This window comes from Ciconia boyciana, chromosome 8 (assembly GCF_034638445.1).
Source record: "Ciconia boyciana chromosome 8, ASM3463844v1, whole genome shotgun sequence".
NCBI classification, from domain to species: Eukaryota; Metazoa; Chordata; class Aves; order Ciconiiformes; family Ciconiidae; genus Ciconia; species Ciconia boyciana.
In genome coordinates this window covers 17,987,139-18,005,434 of record NC_132941.1, presented here as the reverse complement: position 1 = coordinate 18,005,434, position 18,296 = coordinate 17,987,139, and the positions used below count along the sequence as shown (strand labels likewise).

Genomic DNA, 18,296 nt, shown 5'->3' with positions numbered 1-18,296 from the left:
GGGCTGGAAGGAGGACCCGGGGAACTACAGGCCTGTCAGCCTGACCTTGGTACCGGGGAAGCTGATGGAGCAGATCATCCTGAGTGCCATCACACAGCATGTAAAGGATAACCAAGGGATCAAGCCCAGCCAGCACGGGTTTAGGAAAGGCAGGTCCTGCTTGACCAACCTGATCTCCTTCTACGACAAGGTGACCTGCCTAGTGGATGAGGGAAAGCCTGTGGATGTTGTCTATCTAGACTTCAGTAAAGCCTTTGACACCGTTTCCCACAGCATTCTCCTGGAGAAACTGGCTGCTCATGGCTTGGACGGGTGTACTCTTCGCTGGGTAAAGAACTGGCTGGATGGCCGGGCCCAAAGAGTGGTGGTGAATGGAGTTTACTCCAGTTGGTGGCCGGTCACAAGCGGTGTCCCCCAGGGCTCTGTGTTGGGGCCAGTCCTGTTTAATATCTTTATCAAGGATCTGGATGAAGGGATCGAGTGCACCCTCAGTAAGTTTGCAGATGACACCAAGTTGGGTGGGAGTGTTGATCTGCTTGAGGATAGGAAGGCTCTACAGAGGGACCTGGACAGGCTGGATCGATGGGCTGGGGCCAGTTGTATGAGGTTCAACAAGGCTAAGTGCAAGGTCCTGCCCTTGGGCCACACCAACCCCATGCAATGCTACAGGCTTGGGGAAGAGTGGCTGGAAAGCTGCCTGGCAGAGAAGGACCTGGGGGTGTCGGTTGACAGCTGCCTGAATATGAGCCAGCAGTGTGCCCAGGTGGCCAAGAAAGCCAATGGCATTCTGGCTTGTATCAAAAATAGTGTGGCCAGCAGGACTAGGAAAGTGATCGTGCCCCTGTACTCGGCGCTAGTGAGGCCGCACCTCGAATACTGTGTTCAGTTTTGGGCCCCTCACTACAAGGGAGACATGGAGGTGCTGGAGCGTGTCCAGAGAAGGGCAACAAAGCTGGTGAAGGGTCTGGAGCAGAAGTCTTATGAGGAGCAGCTGAGGGAACTGGGGTTGTTTAGCCTGGAGAAAAGGAGGCTCAGGGGAGACCTTATTGCTCTCTACAACTACCTGAAAGGAGGTTGTAGAGACGTGGGGGTCGGTCTCTTCTCCCAAGTAACAAGTGATAGGACGAGAGGAAACGGCCTCAAGTTGCACCAGGGGAGGTTTAGACTGGATATTAGGAAATTTTACTTCACTGAAAGGGTTGTCCAGCATTGGAACAGGCTGCCCAGGGAAGTGGTTGAGTCGCCTTCCCTGGAAGTATTTAAAAGACGTTTGGATGAGGTGCTTAGCGACATGGTGTAGTGGTGGTCTTGGGAGTGTTAGGTTTACAGTTGGACTCGATGATCTTAAAGGTCTTTTCCAACCTTTACAATTCCGTGATTCTGTGATTCACTTATGATTAGAACAAACACTTCTGGAACCCAGGTGGCCAGAGATGAATAGGCAAGGCACTGACACTGACCCCAGATGCCAAAAAATAAGTCAATACATCTACTTATTAAAGTTCATGCTTTTCTTGCAAGAGCAGGACTTTGCTGCTTTAAATTATGTCTTGTTAAATTATACTTTTGTTACATCCTGGTGCTATTGTGCTGCTGGATGCCGATGCTTATGCAAAGTGTAATCCCAATTACAAGAGTGCTCAAAGTGATTTTGTGCTTAAGTATAAATAGACACTTTTCTAAACCTTACTTAGTACTACATACGAATTATCATCACAGATTTGATCCTTCTCTTTCCCCCCAAACCCTGTATAATTCATATTGCTTTTGCCAATTTTTTTTTTAATCACTGACAAATATCAACTCCTCCAGGGCTTGCAGGTTCCTCTGAATTACTGTAAAGGGAACAGGATGTAACTTGGATAAAAAATATTTTAGAAAGGAGATGGCCTTGGAAACTCCAATTTTGCTGTTCAGAAAAGAACTTCACTCACAAGCAGTTTCTACCAATTCATTTTATTATAGCCAAAAAAAATCAAAGGTAGTGCAATGTTTGGCCTGTTTATTGTGGCAGGTGGTGGAGGGTATGATACAAGGCAAGCATTAGAAGAGTTGTCAGAAGCTGCTTTGTCAGTCATAGAAGCTGCAAAGTTAGGCATATCTTGGAGTTTTTTAATTGCATTTTTGTTGGGGACTGTGCATCTCAACGTTCTTTTTTTCTCAGATGCTTTTCTTATTAGTTGTCTTAATAATCTTCTTGTGTATAATAGTAAACATTTATACAATTTCTTTAGTTTTGTGGTTCCAGTTGTGGTTTCCCCCAATGTGAAAAAAATCACTAGCAAACTTTTCAATGTTATATTTTGGAGAAATGCAAAGTACTCGCCTCTGTAATGTGGGTGCAATTTGGCAATCTGAACACACATATTTCCACAATGCGCTATTAACAACCAATAAGCAATATCTAGAGTGTCTAACTCCTTGAGTTTTTACTGAAGCCTGCAAGAAATGACAGTTTCTAAAAGCAATTTTAAGTATTTTCCCATTTGTGACAGCCGATTCAATTATCACAAATCACTTCAAGCAAAACTTTGCTCAAACTAGCTTTGGCTGTACATGCAGATACATTATAATTCTAGCTTCAGTTGAGTTGACACTATATAGTAAAAAATAAGGCAAAAAGTGTAACGTAAATATTTGTCTGAAGTATACTGAATCCTTTCTCAAAGTTCAGAATAAAGGTGTTACACGCTCTCAGGAGTAACTGTTTCTGCCATGTAACAGCAGAAGCTATTAAAAGCCGTAACAACCAAAAATATAAGCAATGGATAGAGAACTACTCATTGCTATTTCATAGGAAGAACAATCCCTATCCTTTTATCATTCAAATCTTTGCTCTGTATGGTTTCTTATCAGCTGATGTAACAGAGGCAGGAATCAGTTTCTAGCACTTTGGTGCCTGACAGGAGCCTCCTTATGGAGGCTGTATCTTACAACTACTAAAGCATAAATTTGGCACTGTGTTCAAGGCATCCTGTCAAGACAAGAGCATACCATTATAAGAACCTATACTATTGCCAGATGCTCCCAGTACTTTTCCAGAATGTGATCTGAAACTTGACATAAGTGGGGGGCTGCAAATGTGTATTTTTATCTTTGTTAATCTGAGGTTATTTACAGAGATTTTTGTTAGGAATTTTCAAGTTCTACCTACACATAGTGTTTAAAATGAGAATTCGTAATTATCTTGGTGCAGATCACATGCAGAGCAAAACCGAATGTCCCATGAGCTCTATGCTATATACACACATACACAACCATACAGAAGTTATTAGCTTTACATGTACAAGGCACACAGTTATCTTTTTCCTTATTGAACCTAATGAGCTCCAACTAAAAGTAGTATATTAAAGTGTCCACTATCCACTGGCAAAATCACTATCATCAGTAGTTGCAATAAAAAATATTTTACAGCTGTAGGGGTTTTTAAGAAAATAAACCTGCTTCCTAATTCCTTATTACCTATAGAAATTAAGAAATGTAATCTCTTTTGAAAACATCATTATCCTTTTCAAATGAGGAAAAACACTGTGCTTCAGTGATTCCAATCCATTCTGCTATGTTTTTGTTACTGACAGTCCAGTATCGTAGAACTTTAACGGATGGTAACAGCTGAAATATTACTACTCACATAAGCATTTGCCCAACCATGCACAAGAACATAAGGAGAATGCACATTAAGTAAAATTTGTTAGTTAAACCCTTTTAAAGAGGATGGTCTGAAAAATGTATTTAAAGGACATAAATATTTTCTAATGGTTGTTCCCCCAAAGTACAATTAACTCCTAAATTATTTTAGATCATTAAATTTATCTAGAATTGTTTCACATCATGAAAATTTGATGACTATGTAAAGAATTTCCTTTGGCTTTCCTTACCTGACTGGCAGGCATCTCTCCAATCACTGCCTCATAAGGAGGGGGCAGCTCAGTTGGATACAGCATTCCTGGGCTGTTAATGGTTACTTCATATAAAGCACTGAAGGGGGAATGAGGAAAGTCCAAATGGAGACCTCTGTTTAAAAATACAAACAAGCAAGCTTAATTATTAAGAAATTGCATTGGATTTATTTGGTAAACTATTACCTACACCACAGTGATGTAGAGCATTGTCTGAATTCAAAGCCAATGTACTACAAATAATTATATTGAAGAAATTTATTAGACAACCAAAAGGAAGCCCTCATTCACAGGGTACCTTTAAAAATTTTATTTCATTTTGGATGCCACCCATCTCTACCAGCTCATTTTGCAGTCCATGTCCTTCACTACTCCACAATAATACACATTAACTGCAATGATTTCCTTAGAAAATTAAATCTCATATCCAACTTCAAGTGTATAATGTTAACAACTGTGAAAGGATTACCTATAAGCTGATCTCTGCTTTAAGGTCAGATACTGTTATCCTTGTCTTAGCTAAGTTCAATCACTTCTCTATTACAGCAGTGCTTTAACACAAATATTTCCAGGTGCATCCTAACAAGTTTGCAAAAAATGTATGTAATCTCTCTGGAAAAGAAGCACCTAATAGAAGTGAAGAATATTAGTTGGCTTCATATTCTTTGAAAGAGGTTCATAGGCTGTAGCTCAGAACTATGCGATGACTGTAACTACGGGGAAGAAGAATCACCTCTGTGCCTCTATCACTGGTGTGCAGGTATATTCTGGTGGGTAGTAGGGTGGAGGTGGTATTGGTGGTATGAACTCATCAAAATCCAAAGTTTGATGCAGGATAGTTCCATGTGGAGTCATGCAGTCAGGATTGGTAGAATGTGGCCTCTGTGGCAGAAACTGAAAATAAACACATCAAGTTCCTTCAGATGGCAGAAACATCATCACCAATAATAAAAATTTTAGTAAAAGGTCAGTAGTAACAACCCTGACCAATACCCAATTTCATTAATATCCATACTGAAATGAAAGAGACACTTCTGGAGGCATAAGAATACTTGAGATCAGTGAGGAGTGTGACTGCCAAAATATAGCACAAGGTTTTACTAAAGACACAGAGAGTCCTGTGCCTCAAAGTCAGTCACTCTTAGGAAGCAGAACATAGACATTTAAAATTAAATAGCTTTTCAAGAAATACTTCTACCTTGTGATACAATTTTATTATAGCACTACATAATCAGCTGTATTTTAATAATTGATGATCAATAGATACAACTACTAAAATAACTATTTGCATGTCGTTTCCAATCTGAAATGCCTTGTGCTTATAGAGAAAAAACCCAACCCCACGCCCCCAAAAAACCCCAAATAAAATAAACTAGAAACAAGCTACCACATATTCATTCAATTTTGAATAAGACAACTACAAATATCCCACCTATTTTTTCACTGCCAAAAAAAGAGCCATTTGTTACTATTCTTTATTATTCTTGTAAAATAAAATATTCTTAATAGCCATTTGTGGTTTGGTGATACAAACACTGCACACTTAAATGTGGTATAAAGGTTTGAATTACTGGTATGAAAGTAAGAAAAACATTTATTCCATATAAACATCTCAAAACCAAAAAGAAAATAACCACACTGAATAATAAAAAGTAATAATACTGAGAACTACTGTCAACATTTGTGACAGGAACCTAATCAGCTTCTAGCATAGCAGTGATATCAAGAAGCCATTCTGATACCTTCAATATCAGAAACACTGTAACTTAACAAGTCTTCTAGCAAAGGCTTAAACTATTCAAGATCAAATATGGACCATTCTGCAGATCACATGGAACCCTGCCACCTTGACCTAGCTTTATATGGTCCCCATGGATAAAAGGGGATCAAAAGACAATCCAAAACCACAGAATTCTTTCTTCTCCAGGCAACCTTCTGGTGTCATATCACTTTTCTTGGATCAGTAGACGACTTGGCCTTGAGCTCTTGCCTTTTAAAACAAGTGAGCTAAGAAAATCTGCTGAAGGCACATTTCCTTTTTATATTTGAACAAGAGAATATATGTCTTTGTACTGTTGTCTCATAACATTATTATTTGTTTAAATCCATGATAAAGACTTAAGAAGTAGTGAAATAAAAGGGAAAATGCTTATGCTTAGGAGATCCAGCAAATAGTAAGTAAATTACCTTAATTTGTAATGTCACAGTTTTATAATTTTCACTTTTTCAAATTTAGCTTGGTGGTTATGCTGAATTTACATTACCATAGAAATTATATTGGCATTTGGTATTTAAAAGGTTGAGTTACATCTTAATTCTACTAAACACACTCTATGTATGTTGTTTCAAAGGTCAAAGCTGTAATAATGCAACACAATAGGTGGTCAGGAGGACCAGTTTGAATTGTTTGTGAAAATGAACTATTGGTTGCTTACTAATTGGCTCTCTAGAGATATTTTCACAAGTAACTATTAAATAAAGAACCTCCTCTGCAGAATATGTTATATCATTACATCTTACACCCAATCAATGACTTTTCAGCCATTGTAGTCTACAGATGGTACAGGAATAAAAGACATGACATCTACTTGATTTAATCTTCGTTACATAAAACATCTGATGCTGTTAAGCATGCACTCTCATGTGAGATGTGATGCTGTTATCCTGAGTACTATCAGACATTTCTACAGGTTAGAGAATAAAACTACGTTTTTGCTGTCATTCAGTCTAAATTCATCTGATCTTTCAACAGCCGTTTCCCAAACTGTAACACTACATTCATATTAACAGTTAAACACCAAACTTCTACCCTAAGTGATACAATCATCAGCACTCATCAGTCTGCTACCATCCCAAAAACACTGAAGAATCTTTTAGGAAAACAGGAAGGAAGACAAACTTCAACTTAGTGACCTAAAAACTGTATAAAAATTTATCATAATGAAGACAAATATCTATATGCTCTGGCGCACATTTTGTACCCTACTTGATTCCACCAAACTCAGGACTACACTCATTTTCCTAGTAGAGCTGATAATTTGGGTCATTTTTACAGCCTGAAACTAAACAATTTTCTTTTACAACTTTCTTTACCTTCTCCCAGACTATTTCCATATACTGGCATGGAACCCAAGCTTTGGTTTGCACCACAGAACATGTAGCTCCATCCCTTCAGTTCTCGAGTTCCCTGGAGCTTGTTTCATTCAGCCGTACATAGGGAGTGATACTCCTAACACTCCTCAGTCAGAACAAGGCAATTAAACACATAGCACTTTTACAGTCAGTGAACTATCAGCATACACTTCGTGGGATGTGACAGAAGGGAAAGGTTTTACACAGGGTAGAAGAGGCTGTGGTTCAAGAAGGAAAAGACCTAATGTTTAGATGCAGTTCAGTTTAACAGTAGAATCATTTGCATCCCTTTCAAGAACCTTTACTGTGAATACAAATCACGGCAACGAACTCTGTGTGACCAACACTGAAAATGAGTGGCAAAACGGACATGAAAGATGCACATATTTGTGGGTGTGTGTTTATAAACAACAGTTTACCTGTGTGATATCATCCTGCTGGAAGGCACAGAAATTAAAGTGAAAAAGGCTGTAAGAGGGAGACTAGCAGGAAATGAAACAATAGCAAATATAAGGGATTATCACAAAGAACAGACATCCTTGAGAAAACAATCGGAAAGCTATTAAGTGGGAATTAAATCATATCTTATTCCATACTACCCTATCTACTAATCTCTACTAGCCTGCACAAGTTTATTCTTCCTACAGTAAAATGTATTTTAAAAATCTTTAAGGGTTGGTCTCAAATGGTGAAGGCTGGCAGGGGCTCAGCAAAGACTTAATACAAAGTTCATAGGTAAGAAAAAGACACGGTAAGAAAATGCAAACAGCTGACAAAGCTGGACTAGGTGGAGGAACACTGACAAATGCTTTCACAAGGAAACACACATTTTTGGTATTAGAGGATAGCTGTTCCTAAATAATGAGTCTCAAAATGTCGACTGCAAGTAGGATAGGCAACAACAAGAAGTGCCAAACTGGAAATGGGGGTGGCCTGTTTGGTCACAAGTATAAACAAGATCAAGTTGCATTCAGTGTCGTTTCAAAAACTATAGCTCACACTATGGAACAACTCACAAAGTAGGTCTCCTAGCCAGGCTTTTGGGATTAAACCAACAGCCACTGCAGAAGCAATGGATAGAAAATGGTTGCAGACAGGCATTAACAGCAAATAGCACGACTGGTAAACACTGTAAATAGCCAACACTGTTAAAAAGCTTTGGATAACCTTATAGCTCTCAATTGAGATTTTGAACATATTTACTAGGCATAAATAGATATCCCCTGGGTCTGAAAATCCCAAACTCAGCCGTTTCTGTTGACCACCTGGAGCTGTTGGATGCTGGGAGCTTTCAGAAATGCGACAGGCAATGAAATACAGATCCAGAATTCACGCTCTTCTTTTATAAAATAACCAACTTATTGGTTGGCATTCAAACTACTATACACATGCAGGTTTTTTTCATCCTTGGACTACAGATGACCTTACTTCAGTCTAGGGAACAGGTCTGATACCTAATAGGCATTTACATAGATTGGTGCATGTGCTAAATGGATGTGCAACATAGTGCACACATTGCACACAGAATTTTGTGTGTTTTAATTGGGCATGCCTGACTTTGACAGAGTTAAACAGCCTGATTTAAACAGCCCTCATCTTTATTTCATACTGAGGACTACTTAATCTGTTATTTGGTTTGCAGTTATGAGGGAAGAATAGCACATGCTATCCAGCTGCAGCAGGGTAAACAAAGAAGCTGTACAATGCTGTGGTTTTGTACCCACTTCTTGGACCTGAATTCAATACAGAAGTTAGCCATGGCATCAGCAGCAAGTTGTTAGCAAGCAGAGAATTAGAAACACAAATGTTAGAAGCACACCACTTCCAGCGGGAGCAGAAGAGGTAAAAGTTTTCTGAAAGTGCAGTTATGCTCAAAGGGTCCGTGTGCCATAGTACTGAGAACTCCACACAGCCAGTGATGTAGGGCTGGACGCCAGTGACCTTCTCAGCAGGCTTAGAACCTGTAGCAAGACACGTATGCTGTCACTTCTCAGTGAAGAAGGCAGTGCTTTGTAGAATAACAGAACTCTTCTCTCAGTTTTTAGCTCTTCAAGGTGAAATAAACACCATTAGATAGATATGAATAAGACTGTAAAACTCACTTTCTTTTTTTATCATCAGACCAAATTTCCAGCTCTTCACTGAAAGGTCATCTAAAAGTTGGTCACTGAAGTGACCAGAATGATTGGAGTTTATTCTTTATGTTCTGAATATTTTGAGTATATTGAAGTAAAAGCTGACAGAGGAGTCTCAATTAAGGAACTGAAGAAAGAGCAGATAAGGACTGTAAATATAATTCTCTAATGAAACAGTTACCCAATGTGATACAATGTGGTAAGTCCTTCTACCTGAGATCTGTGAGACTAAGAACTCTCATGGGTATGGGACATCCCCACTAAACATCAACAAAGACATCCTCTATTCTACATATTCTGCAGCTGATCAGCGCTATTGACTCCATGTAAACAACAGTGCTGGGATTCACTGCTTAGCAACTATGACATATCTAAACCAGTAATTGCCATACATCAGTACATGATTAGTGCCCTAAGGGAATCTTCTTATCTGGAGTATTTCCCATATCTGCATGTATGGATATGGGAAATATCCAATAATGCATCTGCATGCATTATTCCCGTATCTCTGCCTTCCATACCACATTTAATAAATTTACTGTGTAACTTTGAAATGAGTCCTTTGGAGACTCCAGGGCTCGTTATCCTCATTTCAGTCCCTGTATGTCATTCATAAAAATCTGCTAAGTCTTGGGAATGGGAAATGAAAATTTCTAATTGCATATAATTAAATATTGGCATGTTATTTATAGTAAAAGCTCTTTGCAATATTGGGTCTATAATTCTGTCTTCCATTACCTGTCCTCCTCCTCCTGGACAGGTTGCTTTTTTCCTTTTCTGAAACACTGGCATCAGTATCTCCTGGAGGGAAATGTAGATATTGTCTGCAAGAACAGAAGGATCATGCCTGACTCTTCTAATTTGTCCCTCATCTTAAAAGGAAATTGCAACACAGAAGATATTTTGATAAGGAAAACATAGATTCAATTTTTTCTGCTCTGTTGTTTCCAGTTGCTGTTCCTATAACCATCACAAACCATTAGCTCTGTAGTCTCAGAGGGAATGGTCTGTGACACTACATCTTTCTTGAAGTACTGACCGTACTTTAAATAGTCTTAAATATTAAATATTCTTATTCTACCAATAAAATGTGAAATGGAAAATGGTACATTCGACAAAAATGTCAAAAGCTTTCCTACTCCAAAGGTTTCTATTTCATCTTTTTATTTGTGGTGGGGGTGAGGGGAATATTTATCCAACTGTATTTACATTTAGGATGTTTCTATGGCTGTATGTCATTCACAATGGATATTTCTAAAAGGACTGTCATCTAAGCTTTACAGTACCTTTAACTGAGCTTTGTGCCAAAAAAATGTAGTATTTAGGTTTTGATATAATTAGGTTAAATAATAAAAATTATGTAATAACTTAAGATCAATTCTCACTTAATTTGAAGCTTCATCCTGAAGGAGTTTTTGAATTAATATTTCACCGGGATAAGGGGTTAAACGATGCCAGCAAGATATTATCCTCATACAGAGGTGCTTTATTTGAGGTGTTTGAGTAGAAATATTAACTACAGCCTATTAAGTTAATGACATGCTGAATTATAATTATGGCTGATGAAAACAGTAATTAAATGTTACAGTTTGCATGTGTCATCATTACCTTATTTCCTTTACAAAATAACAGATTGCTTTAGATATCACATTACATGAAGAACAGTTACTAACAGTGATGGTGATAAAAATCAGAATACACTGAATGATATCAGTGCCAGTACTTTTAGGGTAAGTACTGTATAAACATCTTTGGAGGGGAAGAAGGTCTGGAATAGGCGTACTTCATGCTTTAGCTTGGCCACAGTGAGCATAGTTTCTTGTATTTCTTTGTTTAATTCAGGCAGCTACCTTTTGAAGAAAACAGGGTGAATTTTTGCAGTAGCCATTCATCAGACAAGATGCAAACTGAAACTGCTTTAGGCAAAATGAAATATCATAGAAGTGACAGCTTGGTTATTAAGAGATGTTTCTTCACATTACAGAACCTTGATATAATCTGATTTGATTCACATTTATCTGATAGAGGGGTGTGTACACAGAAAGAACAATTCTGGGAAGCCCTGTAATGGAGTGCAGCCTTAAACTAAACTACTAAAGTAGTGAAACACATAACAAATACTATTTCAATCTTTAACTATGGTATCACTTACTCTTGCAGTTTTAGTACAATTGCTAGATTTTTTTTTCCTGAGCAACTGTGTATACTTAACAGGCTGAGAAAGGTTAAAGGGAGGTGAAAAATTTGGGGTACTTTCTGAAACAGCCAATGCAAAGAAGGAACAACCTAGGAAAATATGTCTTTGTGTCCCATACAACAGTACAAAAGTAAAAACTGAAGGAAACTAAAGTATAACGCAATAAAAATAGTTTGCAATATTTTGCTTGCAGAAACTATTGCAAGCATTTTTTCCTTAATGCTTGAAACTAAATGTTTGTTTGGTGGGATTATTTTTAACCAAAAAAACCCCTTCAAATTCATTGGAAAATTTAATCTGCGGTTACTAGTGGACAGCTTGTGTTTATATTTTTCAGGGCATTTTTACTAAAAGACCAGTACATCAGAAGGCAGCAGTTTTCAACAAAATACTGTCAGTTTGCTTGGAGGAATCAGATACTGCCTGTATGCAAAAGTTAGCAAGAAAGCAGATACTCATGAAACATTGTTGCAGATTTTTTTGAGACTGTATTATGTACCAGTTCTATGTTGCTAGGCAATAAATACCTGAAGCAGACAACAGCTCCATGCCAGAAGAAAACTTGAAATTATTTGAAATTTGCAAAAATTCACCATTCTAACCAATTAATTTCTGGGACAAGAACACTAACACAGCAAATGAATCACAAAACTGATGACCTAATGATAACCTAATGATGTCCGAGGAGGATGTTCTGTATTGCATAATGCTTTCGCTGGCTAGGAATTATATTTTCATGCCTCCTCTTCCAACAGGAGAGCCTATGTAGCTCTTGAATACTGTAAGAACAGAGTAAAAGAATCAGCACAACAATTAAAACCTTTTCCTCTAAAAGGGGTGGTATCTCTTGCTGCAGCTATCTTAAACTTCCAGCATGGTACAACCCTGCTAAGAGAAGATGCATACCTCGGTGCAAAGTAAAAGGAAAAAGCGCAAATCAAGCATTAACAAGCAAGAAAAAAAGGCAGTAAATCAGATTTCTGGGTGCAGGAGAGCAAAAGGGAACTGTAGATCATGGGACAATAGACTGAAAATAGTGGAAGAAAAAGTAATCTTCAGGTCAGAGTTCAGCTGGTCTAAGTCAGCGTAGCCCCAGGGAAGTTACGCTCACTTAGGCCTGGTAGGAATCTGGCTCAGCAACCTGAAAAAAGAAAGGAAAAGACTTAAAGATACACAAGAAAAGACTGGAGTCGAGTAGAAAGAAAGATATAATTCCCTTCTTCTGTGGAGAGGGAAGAAAATTCTTGTCAATGGAGCTGAAAGGGTGGGAGAATGGACAACTAAGCAGGGAGACAGAAAGCTGGAAGCACAAAGCATAGGAAGCAAAAAGAAATTGACATAATGGCAGCATCACCAGGTGGTAAAGAAAGAATGTTAGGGAGGAAGTGAAGAATGAACTGGCAGAGAGAAAAAATATGTGCTTTTAAGGTATGTGACTTCTGTTGAGATTACTGCTTCTTGCACATGCCCATCAGAAGCACTTTAATATCATTCTTGGTCCGTTGTCATCTATGCATTTTTATTCCTCTTACACTGCTAAATACCATAAAATTAAGTGTAGGTTAAGATTCCTGGAATAAATATGGTTACACTTCCGGATCACTGCTACCATTATAACACTCGACAGACAGATCTTTCCAGGTGTGATGATCACTTCGTCTCCCTGTCATCACTGCAAGGTGAAAAAGATCTTCAGTCAATGGGCATTCTTGCAGCAAATATCATGGGGAAGGGGGAGGCGTATGAAAAGAAAGAATACCTACAACATGATAAAAAACCTTTAACATTTAAAATGCAATGTGTCATCAGCTGAAATGATTATTTTTGTCAATTCTGTTTGACATCCAGAACAAAGTTACTAAATAAGCACTGTTCACAAGCCTCTACAAGCACGTACAATATGAATACACAGAGTGCTATATGAAAAAATGCATTTATATACCATTTGTAGGCATTATGTAGACATATGTGCCTAACTTATTATATCTGCTACTATGTGAAGTAAATACCAGATCATAGATTGAAGATATTCTTTAACTAAGTTTGTAACCCAGTGACTGGAACACTTGTCTAGAAAGGACAGCCTGATCTCTGTAATTCATGCACTTAAACTCAAATCAATATCCATGGCAGCTAGTGTATTTTTTTTTAAATTATTTATTTATTTATTTTTAAATCAACCACATGCCTGCATGGCAGGTTATACAACATTTCTCTGTTGTGTCAATGGTTTGCAGCTAACTTGCTGGGCCAGCATTCTATCTATGCAAACTTTTAAAATACAAGAGATTTACAAATGACTGGTATTAGGTTTGTGTGCTTGCCCTCTCTTACTAAAGAGAAGATGATTTCCTAGATTAACCAGTAATAGAGCTGGGTTAGAAACGGTATACCTGGCCAGCAAAATACAAACGATTTCAAATTTTTCTTTTTTGTTTCAACGTTACATTGAAACCTTAAGAATCACAGTGCTCATTTGGGATAGGAAAGCTGTCTTTGTCCAACCAAAACAAGACAGTATCCTGTAATGCAGCTGGCTATGCAAAAGACTAAAGATCCTTTTCCTTCTTGTTTTAAACACAAGTGCTACTCTGAAGCTGAACATGTTTTCCTTATGAAAACACTGTTATTGGCACAGGGCTGTGAAAAGTTCCAGGTTTGAACTCATAGTTCCCATACTTCATAGTTCTCATACCAGAAAAGTAGTGAAAAATAGTATCTCAAAGCTAAGTAATTGCTCTGGATAGTGTGGAAACTGAAGACAATAAACATGTAATGACAGAAAATTTAACGTGCATATATAACTGAACCTTGTTAATAACCTCATTAACAAAAATAACATACTCCCAATTGCAAAATCCTGATTATAACTCTCTAATATGTAAACATTTTAAACACAGCAGCTATTCATACGGCATACATCTGTGTTCTATATTTATATAGATGCATGCAGATAAAAAAATACACCCGTGTACACACACGTTCTAACACTATACAAAGACACACAAATAGGCTTAAGTTTATAAGCAAAGAGTAGGTACAAATGAGTATACACAGATAAGGACACTATGCTACTTTGGACAATATCCTGTGTTGTCACTGAAACATACTCACCATTTGCAGAAGATCAGAAGAAACCATCTGCATGCAACACATTGCTGTTGCCAAAGCACAGACTATGGTGGAGATGATATTGAGAGCGCACACACTGAACAACAGGTCCTGTGAAAAGACATGCATCAGAATATCATCTCTTATCTCAGGGACACAAAGGACAGGAAATATTTTTATCAATTTGATAATAAACGCTGTCAACTGCTATCAGTTGATATGGTCCCAATTAACTGTGTAGAACTCGTTCAGCTCGTATTAAGTTTTTTAAACCAGTTTGCAAAGGGAACAATTACAAAAACATCTTCCCTTCCCCACTTCTCACAATACATTTCGTATTAGAGATTTCCTCAGAAATATTGGTAACTCAAGTTTTCCAGTTCCCTGAAAGAAAAGACAAATTATTGCTTTCACAGTGGACTCCAAGCTACAGCTATCACAAGAAAGATACTATGAAACAGACTTCTGATTAAAAAAAAATACATACAGAAATTTCATTGCTTTCAGTCATTGAAATCTACAACTACTTAGGGTTGTGTGTTAAAAAAATTCAATGTAAACTCTAGTATGAAATAGAGATTTTTATCCTGTATCAGATACTCTATGCATCTGAAACATTTTTAGATATGAGAGAAAAGCAGTGACTACATCTAGGCATTTCACCTTGTGCTGATGAAATAAGTGCAAAGGGCCATGTTGTCTTTTAAAAAACCCCAAAACATTTAAAACAGAACATAAAGTATTTGTTTGCTAAGCAGAATAAAAGAAACATTTGAATTAAAACTGAAACATTTTTATAGCAAAGGTATAATTAAAAAAAAAGCACCCATCTCTTCCAATCACTGGATTTTTTTTTTTTTTTTTTTTTTTTTTACTTTCCCCACAGCCAGTGAAAAGGAACACTGATTTAGCATGCTGGTGACATTTCAGAACTACTACAATCCTTCTACAGCAATTGCATAGCTGTTGTACTTGTGACATTTATGTGGCTCAGTTAGTATTCTGAACAGGCAGTAAAAGTATTTGAGAAAAAGCATCACAGAGAACAGATGAAAAACAAATTCAAATTTGTTAATATACTATGAGTAAAAACATTCACTGTGTAAAGAACATTCTGTAGGATCTAAGTTTAAGAGTATTTCAGTCTTTGCCAGTGCACAAAATAACTTCCATACTGTAAAATCAATGCATTGCTTGCTTTGATTTTTCCAACAGTACTGAAAAAATGATAGAAAGGTGCGGATTTACTCCTGCCACTGTAATTGCATGCTCCTCAAGCGACCTTCATTTGAAGATGGAAACGCCAGCCGTGGGAACCAGGCAGACATTAAATGGGTCGACAAGTTCTAGTCATTTAATAGCTTCACTGAGACAGATTTGCTCTTGCTGATCTGGCCAGTAGTTTTCTGTCTTCCTGGCCAGCCCCTCAGCCAGGGGAACAATGAATCAATAGCATCAACAGCAAAATACTGGAAGGGCCAATCTCTAACTCACATACAGAAGGGTGATACAGAGAACTCATTCAAATACAAAGTCATCTAGACCCACTTAGAGCATTCAAATGGAGGTAAACAGGCAAGTAAATCCCTAGAGATGCAATTAGTTAACAGTGGTACAAAAAGAGATTGAGATCCTGCGTGTTCTGCTTTCCTTATGTAAACCTAGCTAAAGAATACTAAGGTAGCCACAAGATCTAGCGCAGAAATAGGACTATTTCCTAGCAATAAGAAACTTCATTTATTGCTTACTACAGCCATTTAGAACCAAAAGGTTTAACCAATCTGAATGTATAACTTGATATCATTTATGCTAAATAATAAAATCTACATCAGAGTTGTAAATTAGGATCCAAATTGTCTTTAAGACGCTTGTACAACTTACATGCCTCTGGATAGACTCCACTGTGCCTCTATCACTCATGACAGATGTTTCTTTGATCTGTTCCTAAAGATCCCACAGCTTCATCCCACTATTCCAATGTTTATCTTTACCATCAGTGTCCTCCTTATGTCCATCCCACAGTTGAAAACCATTGCTCTATTTCTTCCATAGCTTTTGAGAACAGGCTATTACACAGAGGACCTTTACACCTTTAAACTCTATTATCATGCTTTAAGTCTTTTCCTCCTTTACTGCACGACATATTAACCCCATTTCCTCCAATCCTCAACTGAGTCCAATTTCCTAGGCCTCTGATTACTGATCATTTTCAGTAATTTCATTTGGTTCACCTCAAGCTGGTCCACATTTTTCCTCAAATGCAGAATCCTAAACTGGGCACAACTGAGGCCTTGCAAATGCTGACTATAGCATAAGGATTATTTCTTGTGCTTTACAAGCTATACTCACACATCCTGCAGTGATGACTGAGGTTTTTTGCAACAGTACATCATTGATTTATCTTTTGTCCAACATAACCTCAGATCCTTTCCTGCAGAACTACTACCCTCTTCATCCTGCTACTAGGTAAGGAGAGAAGCAACATCATAAAGGCAAAACTATTTTTATTGAAGAAAAGCTAAAAACCAAACCTCATTCTCAATTACACTTATCTCACATTTATAAAAAATAAGGAATAAATCAAACTTATTTCATACTGCATGGATAGAGAGAAAAAAAGGATTACATTTTTTTCCCCAAATTCCTTCCTCCCACACTCTAAAGCACAGGGTAAAAACAAGTAATGCTTTTCATTTTTAGTTATTTTTTCCTTCTCTGCCAGTAATTCTAGAAAACCTCTCCAGACAGGGTCAAAACAATTGCTTTAATTTTTATTCATTGCCAGCTATTGTGAAACAACAGACAAAGTAAGTTGACTCTGCAAGTACCCTGAGCTGCGGTAGTGTCCCAGACTGAACAGGGCCAATGATCATGACTTCTTTGTTGTGGTTTGAGATTTTTCCCCGGTCACACACGGTCAGCTGAACTCAGTTTGCTATTCAGCATTACATTTGTTTTGTAGGGCAGGGACTACTGTCCACGGTAACAATGGCCCTCTTTCCACAGACTCCTTCTCCAAGCTAAGCATACAACAGGTAAGAGTATTGTTCCTACTGCAATCTTTTTGAAGGTGAAGATACAACTAGTTTCAAATGCAGTGATGTAGTATTTTTATGTATTTCATAAAGATCAATAAAAAGCAGACATCTATGAGCCAAAAACATAACAAGACAGCAAAGCAAAACAAATTTGGAAAAGATGTTAAGTTTAAATTTTTAACTGAGCAATGATTGTGGTATCCTCACCATCACTAGGTATTTCTTAAAGCAAGACTACTTCTTTATTTGATTTTGGTTCTGGCTTCCCCCCCCCCCCCCCAAAGTCTGTTTCAACTCAAACAGGAATCAACCCACAAACCAACAGCCAACCCTTCTCCTCTGTCCCCTCACCCCCCACCCCCAAACAAACATTAATCAGCCTCAGGCAATTTACCGTTTTCAGGGAATTTCCTCCCTGTGCCCTGTAGAACAAGTAATTGGTAATTCATAGGGCACTCATTTATTCAACTATACATAGCAAGCGAGCAGGAACAGATCTAAAACCCTCCATGGCTAAACATACTACCAGAAAGACAGCATAGGTGCTTATGCAGATTCCAGCTGGAACATGATGACAATTAAGATGTCCTTTAGGAAATGTCTGTGAAAAAGCAGTAACCACAACAGGGACAATCTTAACTCTCCACAGCACCTGGTCACAGACAGCTACATTTACAGCTTTACTCCCTAAAGCAGTAGGAAATCTGTATTAAATACAAAAGCAAGGAGCTTTAGTAACACATTTTTGGTTGATATCTGCAAGAACTACACTAATCAGAAAACA

The 18,296-nt window shown here is 37.8% G+C and overlaps 1 protein-coding gene across 3 annotated transcripts in view; it reads right to left on the bottom strand.

Annotated features, from left to right (window-relative positions):
* The window catches only part of ENTREP2 (endosomal transmembrane epsin interactor 2), a 179,769-nt gene that overhangs the window by 16,344 nt on the left and 145,129 nt on the right, over positions 1 to 18,296 (bottom strand). The window contains exons 5-8 of one of the 3 annotated variants that reach the window (XM_072870833.1): positions 14,478 to 14,585; positions 9,905 to 9,967; positions 4,633 to 4,793; positions 3,879 to 4,014 (exon numbers count right to left, since the gene is read on the bottom strand). In XM_072870833.1, coding sequence (XP_072726934.1) covers positions 3,879 to 4,014; positions 4,633 to 4,793; positions 9,905 to 9,967; positions 14,478 to 14,585 — 468 coding nt within the window. The remainder of the gene's footprint in view (positions 1 to 3,878; positions 4,015 to 4,632; positions 4,794 to 9,904; positions 9,968 to 14,477; positions 14,586 to 18,296) is intronic. The other 2 variants (XM_072870834.1, XM_072870835.1) reach the window with 2 other exon arrangements.